We start from the raw sequence: 13,292 nt of genomic DNA, 5'->3' as shown, positions 1-13,292 counted from the left end.
TCTTCGTGTATTCAGCGCGATTTCACGGAGTTTTTATATTGAACGCTTAAGGATAAATTAGCAAGAAATAATTTTAGTACCATATTCGGTGCAGCTTGGAATCTGGAACATTTACTAAGAGTTTTTATCGGTGGGTTCTATAACTTACGAGACACTTTGACGGCTACTTTAATGGCATATTTCCATTTCTCTAATACCGATTATTACAACTTATTTCCGAAAGAAATAAGTCGAAAAACTCTGCCATAGATGTGGTACAATGTTTGCACTTCCTTCGCTGAAAACGCCAAACGCAACCAATATTAGGCCAATTGAAAAGTCCCCGGTCTGATGCACAGATGGTGGTGCTAATATGATTTTTAGTTAGTACCAACCTTCAAACGATACGTGTCAAAATTTGACAGCAGTACGACCATTAGTTTGTGAGATATTGCGTTGTGAGTATAGCTACTTTAGTTATATGAAAAAAAAAAGAATTTCGTGTACTGATAAAATGTACTCTTTGAAGGGAAACAATACAGTTGAAGCAAAATATTGGCTTGATGGGGGTCTGCACCAGAAAAATCAACCATCATTGATTGACATTGACATGATATCATCTGAACGTGTACATCATATCATTCACGAATATTTGTACATGAGAAAGCTGTGTGCAAAATGGGTGCCGTGCGAGCTCACAGTCGATCAACAGGAACAACGTGTTGATGATTCTGAGCAGTGTTGAAGTGTTTAAGTGAAATAAACCTGAATATGTGACAATGGATGAAACATGGCTCCATCATTTCACTCCGTAGTCCAATCGACAGTCAGCTGAGTGGACTGCACACGATGAACCGAATCCAAAGCGAGGAAAAACACAACAGACAGCTGGCAAGTTTATGGCATCAGTATTCTGGGATGCGCAAGGAATAATATTCATTTATTACCTCCAAAATTGCCAGACCATCAACAGCTAGTATTATATAGCGTTATTGAATAGTTTGAAGGATGACAACGTTAAAAAACGGCCTCATTTGAAGAAAAAATGTTGCTGTTTCATCAAGGTAATGCGCCGTGTCACAAATCAATGAAATCAATGGCAAAATGGCATGAATTGGGCTTCAAATTGCTTCTGCTTCCACCGTATTCGCCAGATCTGGCCCCCAGCGACTTTTTCCTGTTCTCAGAACTCAAAAGAATGCCCGCTGTGAAGAAATTGAGCACCAAAGAAGAAGTAATCGCCGAAACTGAGGACTATTTTGAAGCGAAAGACAAATTGTAACTAAAAAATGGTATCGAAAAAGTTGGAAGATCGCCATAATCCCTGTATCCCCCTTGATTAAAATCGAATTTTGCCAAAAAAAATGTGTTATGGTAGACCGGGTAATTTTCAATTTAATTTCAATTTTCAAAAAAGCTGAAATTCTTTGAAATGAAACCACTGAGGCAAAAACTGAATACCAAATTTCATTAAAATCGGATAAGAACTATAGAAATCAGGCTGTTAGTTACATAATGTGCGGACCGACATACAGTTTTGCGTGTGGAAATTTTGAAATCGGAGACCAAAAATTTCTTCTTCTTCCCCCTCATTTCAAGACTAATGTCTTGTTATTTTCCATTCACCCTGCCTCATGAGATGTGTCCTTAGAATTTGTCAATATAAATCAAAATATTCATTACTCATTCAGAATGACTTTAACTCGCCGTGAATGTTCTTTTATCTTCTATGAACAGGATGTGGGTGCCTTGAGATGGTACTTTGATGTTTAAGAAGGGAAAAAAGTCAATCGGAGCCACATATTGAGATGTGGTGGTGGTTCAATATGATTTGAGAGATTGAAATTCATTGATATTGTGATATGGCTTGTTATCCTGGTATTAAATTCAGGAGTTTTCTCTCCACAAAAGTGTTATTTTTCGTGAATTTGGTCGCTAAAATGCTTCATAACTCTCAGAGTGTATTCTTTGTTCGATGTTTTTTTTTCTGAGAAGAATTTCGAATGTAGGACATCGTAATAATCGAAAGAAAAAACTCTCATTATGAGCAACACTTTTTATGACTTCAACTTACTTTTCATTCATTTTTTCCCCAATAATCCTTAAAAATCATACGAATAGAACTTACCCCTAAATTTATAACATTTCGGAATATATAGAATTAAAAAATTGAATGAGAAATAATCCATCTGTCCTTTATCCAGAAGTTCGCTCAAAAACTATAGGAACTTTTCGACTGAAATTTTTTAGAAAATCTATTGCTATAAGAAATTGATCTTCCTAGTTCGATAAGTGAATTCCAAAAGTAATGAATTAGGGATTCAAAATGAGAAAAAAAATCACTTTAGGACACTAGAAGTTGAAAAATTCAAAAATTAAAAACATGTAGATATTGCCAAGAAGATACATCAGATAATAAACAATAGTTCAAAAATACCTTTGCAGTGTTTTTCAGATTCATCTCAGTTAAAAGGCTGAAATTTTCCCTTTGAACATCATTATTGTTCGGATAAAAAATGGCAAAATTGAACAGAACATAGTCTATACTTCCATATGAGAGACATCAAGCAGTTTGCAATTGAAAGTGAAGGAATTTATTAATTAGATACAGTTTCCTTTTTTTATTTGAACCTCCTAATTAACATCACTGGTAATGTATCAAATATTTTTATGAAGCCAATTCACTTTCATTCATAAAACACTTGCCGTATTAGAAAGATTGTAAGAGTGAAAGTTTTAACAATATGTATAATTAAACACTGATAATATGCAATGAGAAAAAATCATTTATTAATTTTTTTTCTAGAAACGATAAAAATATACAATTACATGAGTTGTTTAGCGGTTCACATTTAACTCATTTCTTGAGTTTGCAGAATCAAAAACAGATCTTTTTTAAGATATAAAATGACAAGCCCAAATTTCGCGTGATTATAAATAACCCAAACTAGTGACAAGGAGAATTTTTACAATCCCTCTAAGCGAATTTTCTTGATATATTGTATGTGTATGATAAATAGGCAACTTTTAAGGTGTGTCCTTTATTCCAGTCTTCGCGTTTCAGTAGTAGATATTCGTTTTAACGGTACAGCCTTAAAGTCATCAATAAATTGAATCAAATTTGCAAACTTTGAATAGGTTTTCACCACTTTGTTCCAATTTTTCAGATTGTCAGTATTTCATTCAAAATATGAATCGATTAATTCTCAGCCTCTTACTGACACAGATTTTCACAATATGAGTTGCTGCTGATCTGAATTTCAATTTGAATTTTAATACAACCTACCATTTGTCGGATGTTTTTTACTACCAATTACGGAATCTGGTCGAATGTGAAATTGTACCAGGTATGTTGAGATGAAAACGTGTATTGAACAGTGAAATGGGGCCGTTGAATGAGAATTTCTACGTTGCTATCTTTGAGAATACGCTTATAAAATTAACCATTTTCGTAGCTTCGATTTGTTGTTGTTTGTAGTTCGTTTTGAGAAATTTTTTGGAAAATAGTAATTGAAGTTTTTCTCAAACTGAAATTAGAAAATTGAAGTTGGGAGGCTTGGATGAGAATTTTCTCTGGTTTTTTGAGCAATCAATTCTTTTTTGGAGCTTCATACTCTTTCATGAATATGATTATGAATGCGAAGTTTTACCTTTCTTTAAACTCTTGTTTTGAAATTATAAGTAACACAAAATTTCGAACTGCCATATTTACGAAACCCTTAGTCTGATTATTTTAGAAGAATCTTCAACTCTAGAAGGAAGTAACAATGATCTTGTTGGAACATAAGAATTTGATCCTGCCAATTGGCAGGATTAAATTTTCAATTGAAAAAAAAAGTTGCTTGATGATATTAAACAACATGCAGAAAAAAGATGGTTTCAGATAGTACAAGACAGAACAGTATGGGGGAATATGTCCTAAATCCAGGAGTGGATGATCGAACTAACCAACTCCTGTAATTTCTCGTTTAAAAATATTTGTTTTCACAGAACTTCACGATAACCTAGGTTCCATCTGAAAATACCTGTTAACTTTACCTGTGGATTGGAAAAACCGTAAGTTTTTGAAATACAGGAAGAGGAAACAATTTGACATTCAAAGGACAGGGGATGCATTTTATGAAGTTTCAAATGAACTATAAGGTATATGTACCGGGTTTTTCACCATAATTTGATTCCCCCTTCAACTTTGTTACTAAAAGAGATAAAAAAAAATTTTTTCTACAAAAGTTTCACGAAATTGACTAGTGTTTTTTAAAATGATTTCACAAAATGAAATATATACAGAGCGGACAATATTGATTGCAACTTCATTTTTTCAAAGGGAACACCCTGTATATTTTTCTATATTTGAATAGTTCTTTTTCCCCTGATTTCGAATATATAACATATGTTCGGTATATCTCTCTTATTCTGAGTACCATAGAGTTTAAAATTTTAAGAACCACCTGGCATGCGCAGTAATCAGTTTTCAAGTGGTAGGCTGCGATAACTCAAAATGCCCTTTTTTGTGTTATCTCGTTGGCAACGATATGACATATTTTTTCACTATAAATTGGAATTGGATGATTTGGATGCAACTCCATATACTCTCTCCTTGTAGCTTTCTTATTTTTATTTTTCTCCACATAAAGTGAAAATATTTGAAATTTTTTTTTGAAGTCAGGGCAAAAAGAGCTAGTCAAATATAGAAAAATATACAGGGTGTTCTATTTGAAAGAATGAAGTTGGAAGTAATATGTTGCCCACTCTGTATATATTTCGTTTTGTGAAATCATTTTAAAAAAAACACTAGTCGATTTCGTGAAACTTTTGTAGAAAACATTTTTTTGTTCCTCTTTTAGTAACAAAGTTAAAGGAGGGGTCAAATTATGATGAAAAATCCGGTACAGTTAATATTCACAATTCAAAATTAATTCCCAAAAAAAAAAAATCTTATGGAAAGGAACTATAGACCAATAAGAGATTTGACCTCCATAGGAATTATAATATATATAATATTTTGACAGTTATGAAAATGATAAATTCTCAAAAAAATAGAATAAAAGAAAAGCATTAATCGAATAAAAATGCTCTGAATTTGAACATGTTATAATTTGTATATATAGAAGTTTCAATGACATTCAGTGGATCAGAAAATCAACAAGTTGAATGCGATGTTTGTAAAATCGTTTACTTATCAATTCAAAACAAGTTTTGGTCTCTGAATGGCAACACTTCTGTATATAAATTACAAAATACTAATTTCATTGACCAATTGCGTGTTGTTGATCAGTTTCTCGAATAACATCCTCAAAAATAGAAATTTGGCACTTGGCCAAAAATTGTGAGACAACTGCCAATTACGGACGGACCGAATTAAATTTGAGACCATTTACGGCGGAAAATCCTAAAAATTCAGACATTCCGATGGAATGATAGAGTGAACGGTGAAAATCGAAAAAACCGGAAAATGCCATACGCTATCCAGAATTTTCGTCGAAAATGAAAGTACTGTTTCAAAAAACTATATAAAATGAAATCAATATAATTTAAAACTGTGCTGCATAATGCTTCTTATCCTTCCTTCTTGTTGTCGAGATGTGATATTGTGAGAAATAATCAACCATTGTCTAAAAACTGCAATGTCTACCGGTAGGTTTCAGCATCAGGTGTGAACAACAGTGAAACAATAAGGGGGCAATAAAAATGTAAATAAAAAGTGAAATTGGATTGCTGATTGAGACAGTCTGCCTTCCAACCAACGGGTCAATGTGGGAGAAAAATAACGGATAAGTTTTATTATTATCCGAAAGAAACTGTAAATTAGCAGTGTTAGAATCAGATTGACTCCTTAATTTGTGGCCAACTTCATTCGCTTACTGTAAGCATTCGTTTTTGGAATCCAATTAGTCTACTTGTTCAAGGTTGCGTAAATTAAGATTATAACAAGCTGTAATTAGTAAAAAAGTGCAGGTTTAGCAGAAATACCGTACCATAAGAAAATGAAGCTTTAATGAACGAAATAATGTTTTGAGATCAACAAATGATGTGAATGACAGTAACCCATATCAAGTCAGTTCAGCTTGTAATTAAATATAATAATTAATATAGTTTATAGGGTGCTTTGTGAGGAATGGATAAAACTCCAGGAACTCCAGGAAACTCTACATGTAAAACTAATTAAAAGTAACTTATTCAGGGTGTTATAGTGAATAAGTGCTACAAACGTTATTAGATGATTCTGCGTGAAAAAATCATGGCATGACAGTTTGCTATATGATTTTTGTTTGGAAATCTTCGTATTACGATGTGTTAAAATTTTTCTTGGAAATTGACTATTTATTTATTGTTCAAAAACCGGTCTAGATATTCAAATAAAATTTAGTGGGTTCCAAGAGATAGTTATTGTGCTTTTATTGAAATGCAATTAAGAATTTTATGTTCATCTTTCGCTTCCATACGGTTAATGACCTCTTTTGTTTGAAGGAAAAATTAGTACGCCACTGAAATATATCAAGCTGAAAATCAATTTTGAATTCACCGTTCAATTCGTGACAAGAAATATTGTATGACTTTTTTTGTAGATAGCGTCGTTGTTTTGCAAAAAATAAAACATCTTAACGCGCATTCAATTTCGAAACCATAATTTTCAGCAGACAACTGAGGTTATGGCTGTTATTCTCTAGTTCCACATTTTCTGGAAACCGTCATATAGGTAACACCCAATAAAAATATCCGCTTTCTTTCTTGAAATTTGGTACAGAAATCTACTAGAGACTAGATTGCTTAGAAAATCAAGAATATCAAAGCAACATGGAATATACAGAGAAATTAGAATACACAGAGAAATTAGGTACTTACTACTTAAACTTAATTTCTCTGCCATATTCTTGCCATATTAAATAGCACATCAGTATTTTTAGAAATCTTAGATAATACTAATATATAGAAAGATTCCGAATAATACAGGGTCTTTCACGAGGAACCTCACCCATATTTATACGCGAAACTACTGAACGTATTTTCATGAAATTCAGCACTTATAAGTATATCACGATGCTGATGAAATCTAAAATATTTTCAAGGCATGAGCACCTCCGGTTTTTCCGGAAATGACGTCAACTTCCGTATTTCAAATTAGAACACCATTTTTTTATTGCAGAAATAGATTCCTTAGAAAATTTCAAGTTATTTTGATGTAACATTTTTCAGTTTTGGTTGGAAAATTCTCTCTGAGCGGAAAAATTCGAAAAAAAAATCGAAAATAGAGCTCCGCTGAAACAAGAATAACTTCGAGGTTTTTGGATGGAAAATTTTCATTTTTGGGATTTTTCAAGATGTAAGATTGATGTATCCACTTTGAAAATTGAAATCGCGATTCATGATACAGGGGGTGAAAAAATCGCTTCCAAAGTTAGGGATGACAAAATCGTGAAAAATCCATTTTTTCAAATTAGAACCCCATTTTTTTATGGCAGATATCTACGTTAAAAAATAATGTGAGTGTATGCATCACACCCTTGCCCTAAAGTGGATATTTTCTGAGTTATTCACAAAAAACTGTTTTTCGTCTTGAATTTTCAGCTATTTCTTTTCCCTTCACGCCATAAAGATGAAATTTTCAGGAACTGTTACTTAAACCATGTTTAAGATTTTACTACTCTAATATGCAAGAGAAAAAAGTTACAGGTTGTTATTGAAAATTAGGCATAGTGATCGATTTTATAACTTAATACAAATTATCACCAAATTAATAGTAAACACAAAATGCTACTGAATAAAGAGGAATTTGGCAGATGTAATTAATGATATCTATCATTAAAAAAAAAGAATGTGAAACATGATAAGTTTTTGCATATGGTTCATAAGGAATTGTTTATTTATCACTGGAGAGAAAACCGATGGCCGATTAGTTGAAATAAAGAGGTTTCCGATACAAATTCGAATCAAAATTCGCCATCTATTTAGGAACAACCTGTAACTTTTTTCTCTTGCATATTAGGGTAGTAAAATCTGAAACATGGTTTAAGTAACAGTTCCTGAAAATTTCATCTTTTTGGCGAGAAGGGAAAAGAAATAGCTGAAAATTCAAGACGAAAAACAGTTTTTTGTGAATAACTCAGAAAATATCCACTTTAGGGCAAGGATGTGATACATACACTCACATTATTTTTTAACGTAGTTCAATATCTGCCATAAAAAATGGGGTTCTAATTTGAAAAAATTGATTTTTCACGATTTTGTCATCCCTAACTTTGAAAGCGATTTTTTCACCCCCTGTATCATGAATCGCGATTTCGATTTTTAAAGTGGATACATCAATCTTACATCTTGAAAAATCCCAAAAATGAAAATTTTCCATCCAAAAACCTCGAAGTTATTCTTGTTTCAGCGGAGCTTTATTTTCGATTTTTTTTTCGAATTTTCCCGCTCAGAGAGAATTTTCCGAACAAAACTGAAAAATGTTACATCAAAATAACTTGAAATTTTCTAAGGAATCTATTTCTGCAATAAAAAAATGGTGTTCTAATTTGAAATACGGAAGTTGACGTCATTTCCGGAAAAACCGGAGGTGCTCATGCCTTGAAAATATTTTAGATTTCATCAGCATCGTGATATACTTATAAAAATAACTTAAAATTTTCTAGGGAATCTATTTCTGCAATAAAAAAATGGTGTTCTAATTTGAAAAACGGAAGTTGACGTCATTTCCGGAAAAACCGGAGGTGTTCATCCCTTGAAAATATTTTAGATTTCATCAGCATCGTGAAATACTTATAAGTGCTGAATTTCATGAAAATACGTTCAGTAGTTTTCCGTATAAATATGGGTGAGGTTCCTCGTGAAAGACCCAGTATATTGATATTGAAATTTTAAATGATCAAAAATCCGTTTTTTATTTTTGCCAATAAACTGTGTTTGAATAATAACTAGGTACTGAGATTCAAAGTTTTAATCCATACATTTAAATGACTGTGCGATCATATTTGTTCAGAATTCAAATCAATAAAGGAAACCTTCTCGAACGTGCAAAAGCAGTTTTATTTATTGGAGATGATTCCTATGGAAATAACATGAGGTATCAATTTCTTTTGGAATAACATATAATTATTTGCAGGTAGAACCACGAATTCTACACATCTCCATGTTGTTATGATCTCACTCTCCTAATGCATTTGTGGTGTATTAGACCTCGGAAAAGTTATGAAACAACTAGAAAAACAAGAAATTGCCACACGAAAATTACTTTTAATTGCAGATCTATCGTCCTTCATCTGAAAAACATCTGATGCATATTATTGTGGTGTCGGTATTTGTTGAATACGGTTCGTCAACTGGTATTGAAATATTTTGAATGTTTCTGAGGTTTTTCAACCTGCATCGCCAGTGACATTGGAAGTATTAAATCCGAATGAATTTCTTCAACTTTTTGGCAACAGAATGACTTTGTTTAAAACATGCCAGGTTGAAAATGTCAACTTTTAATTATAAGTAAAAGTGCACAAATGTTTTGAATGAACATTTATTGATCACAAAGACTAGATTGCTTAAAAAATCCACAACAACAAACTAGACTGATAGAAACTCAGCGAAGCTAGAATGTCTTATTTAAGATAATAATGTCATCGAAAATGTAAACTATTACATTTGCGATGACGTTGTTATATTGAACTCGGGAGGCGAGTCTACCACTGTTGAAGACATTTCTTTATGAAATCAGTCTCAAAACTCTTGAGGAAGCGGAAAAATACCCCAACCGATCAGTGAGAGAATGCCTAGACTACGATGAATCTTCCACCAGATGCAATGGTCCAAAGCTTGTACTTCAAATTGAATCTTTCGAAGATCGTTAGTAAAGTGCACTGTACTGTAGTACTCAATATCCCTCCATAAGATCTGTGTAGCCAATGTATCCTCTCTAAAAGCTCTTGAAAGTTGACAAGCAATCCCAACTCCTGCCTTTTAAACCCTTCAACATCGGGAAAAAGAGTATATGACTCGTATATTTCAAACAATAGGTTAGGTTTATTAAGTAAGACTCCCACTGTGTTCGACCTTTCATAAGGTATTTGATGCAAGAAGATTCCTCCTTCTGACAAAAAAATGGGGTGGCAAAAAAATTTCAAAGCAATTTAAATTTCTGCATTGAAAAATCAATCCTTGATTATTGAAACTAAACACATCGAATGGATGAAAATTAATCATCAAAGAAATTAATTTGGGAGAATTGATACTCCATAAATCATAGTATGCCCTCTCTGTAACTTGATACTTTTGAAGTTCGATTGAAGTTGCATTTTGCAAAATATTCAAAAACGAAAGGTTGAGTTATCAGTTCCTGGAGCTCAGTGAAACATAATGTTAGATATTTTTCGAAACCTGAACCATTATATGACCTGTTCTGAATCCATAGCCAAACCGTATCTTAAACTTAGACAATGTCCTTTCTCATCTTTAAAAATGTTCTATAAATATGCATAAACAGGGCCTTGTTCCCAATGAGGACAAATAAAAGAGTGACTTATTCGATGTATTAGGTAGATATTTCCTTTCATTAATGATGTTGAGTTTACTTTTACGTTTCTACTACTCGTATTCACCTTCTAATCCAATGAAACTATAAAATTAGAGGCTAACAACTTGAAAATTGAGTTAACGATCTACTTTTTAGGAGGCAAAAATCTGTCACGTTTCATTTGTACTTGAATTGCAATGTTCTTTCAAAAGATCCATTATTAACTTGTGATGATTGGTACTATCCTTATTATGAAATTTTCTTTGGAATATTTATTTACTACCAAGTGTTATGGGTTATGGATATCTAATTCAAGGATTTCGAAAATTTAAGATTTTTACAATTTTTATACATTAAATCTACTCAGGTCTTGTATGAATTGAGGAATATTGATATTTGAGATTATCAGTTCCAATATACATCGTTTAGTACAGAGCTTTTTTCGGGAACTTTTTGAGATGTTTACATGGAATTTGTTATAAAGTAATCGGTTACTACACTGTATTGATTCTTCTGATGATTTCCGAATCCTTGAATTGAATTGAACTAAAATTCATTTCTCAAAAACTGGGTTACATATGATTCTGATTCTGATATTGCAAGCCAATATTTGATTCAAGATTCGAAATTTTGTTAGGGGGAAATAACGAACAATAATATGATATTTGCATTGATTTTTTCATCAGAATTAATTTTCTCATTCAGAAAGGTGCTCTATCTCCAAGAACATAATTCAAGACATTATATTTTATGTATCTAATCTTTCGAATGAATAATATGATTATTAACATATTATACTCGTCAGGATTTGTTTTCATAATGACTTTTTTTGGGTATAATTAAATATTTACCAATCAAGGATAATAAACGAGGAGAGAAAACGAACCTTTGTGGATTCCACAGAATCTATGAATATGTGATTAGTATTTAAAGTGATACGTCGCAGGTATTCAATTGTTTCTATATTATTGGATGCAATTTTTTGAGCACGGTTGTTAACCGCGAAAAAGCATGAAGTGAATTTCAGACTTATTTTCCCTATGATGGCAATATCTAAAGATAAATGGGATAATCTCTTCTTGATCCATCTAACACTTCACTAATGTCTATAACTAGGATAAAGTTGATGGAATTCACAAGTAGGTTTTTCACCCATATAGGTTTGTTTTTTTATGTAAATTTTCGTATTATCGTATTACATTGTATTACATAACATCTATCATCGCGTAAGACCTTGTATCAATATAACTTGAATATTAAGAGGATAATTCAAGGATATCATGGAGTTATTCATGTTTCATCATTATTGATGATGGTTTATCCTTTTAAATTAAACAATGCATCAAATTAATCCCACACAAAGTGGATTAATGAAAAATTAATGAAAATTTCACAATACGAATCATAGTTCCTATAGTGTTCTAAAATATCTTGAAACTTGTATTGAAGAAATCAGCGAATAAATATCAGATTGACGTATGTCATATATTGGTTATTCATTTCAAAAATCAATTGAAATTTCCACTGCAAATTTCGCCAATTTCAATTTGTGGTGAAGAAAAATGTATTCAGTATACATTTTTATGATCGTATGGATTTCGAGAAATGTTTTTTCGATTTAATTAATTGTTTTAGTAGGTATTGAAGAGTGATTGATCAGACTTTATTTATATTATAACAACATATTTTCGTACCAAATCTTGCACTGCTAACTCCGGTGGTTTAGAAGAAATGCTGAGGTTGACAATCAAATACATTTACTCATATTTTTGAATTCTATATAATACAGAACGTACTAAGCTTTGACATTTTTCGGAGGGGGAGTTTGAAACATGTTTTTTGAACAATTAGATATATTGGTTTGTTTATCCAGTGTTCAATGCTTCTTTCGAACATGCCAATAGCTACTCGTATAAAATTTGTTAAAAGAGAATTGAATCTGCAGGTTTTGAAAACTTGGAGAATCGAGAAGGCGAATTGGAAAACTTTATCGACATAATACAACATACCATCATTAAATCGACAACCTGCAATATCAATTCTCAATTCATTGGATGAATTAATAAACACTTTTATGAAATAAACATTCTTTTTCCATGCTTCACTCTGAACCACCCAGTTTGAATTTCAGGGGACCTCGAAACGTACCTTTCGGCATTCCACATGGCGCCTTAGTCCTGGAATTATCCAAAAAATCCAAGTCGTACTTTCTGGCTGGTGGAAACGTTAATGCTACATGTCCTTCACTATATCCAACTAGAATGCACAGCACAGAAACACATAGTACATATCCACCCCTCATGGTTCGAAAAATACACACTAAAAAAACACTAGAAACAGTTTCTTCCTTCCTGTTCTTTTTGCATAACTCTGATCGGTCAAGACGCACGAGCAACAGCGAATAGCGCTCAACTTAAGACGTTTCTAACTTCGCGATAGTTCCTCGGGGTCTAGCAGTGAGGTGTTTCCGTTAGTTGAGCTTTTCTGTTGGCGCGGTGAAGGTTGCATGGTCGAAGGAGTGGAAGTCGAGAGCGTGGGTTTATACATTCGTCAATGGGATATTGAAGAATTCACGAAAGAGGAGCCTTATTGATTTCTCACCTTACGGATCGGAAATTACGAATTGTTCGCATAAAAAGACAGCACTGATGTGAAGTAAGGAGCTTTTGAGTGTTTGAGTGCTTAGTCATTCATGCGCGTGATTTTTAAAAATTTTTTAAGTGAGCTCAGTATTAATCCACTTTTGACCCCAAGTTGATTGGACTTAATTTGTTGCCAATGACTTCTAAGATGGTCCCTTTAAAAGATCATGTGA

The 13,292-nt window shown here is 32.5% G+C and overlaps 1 protein-coding gene across 3 annotated transcripts in view; it reads right to left on the bottom strand.

Moving 5' to 3' along the window:
- The window catches only part of LOC123670837, a 42,759-nt gene extending 29,807 nt beyond the window's left edge, over positions 1-12,952 (bottom strand). For all 3 annotated transcript variants that reach the window (XM_045604401.1, XM_045604402.1, XM_045604403.1), the window contains exon 1: positions 12,626-12,952. In XM_045604401.1, coding sequence (XP_045460357.1) covers positions 12,626-12,779 — 154 coding nt within the window. In that variant the 5' untranslated portion in view covers positions 12,780-12,952. The remainder of the gene's footprint in view (positions 1-12,625) is intronic.
- Positions 12,953-13,292: the final 340 nt, after the last annotated feature.

This window comes from Harmonia axyridis, chromosome 1, assembly GCF_914767665.1.
Source record: "Harmonia axyridis chromosome 1, icHarAxyr1.1, whole genome shotgun sequence".
NCBI lineage: Eukaryota > Metazoa > Arthropoda > Insecta > Coleoptera > Coccinellidae > Harmonia > Harmonia axyridis.
The sequence above is the reverse complement of the archived record's forward strand: the minus strand, read 5'-3'. Positions and strand labels throughout refer to the sequence as shown.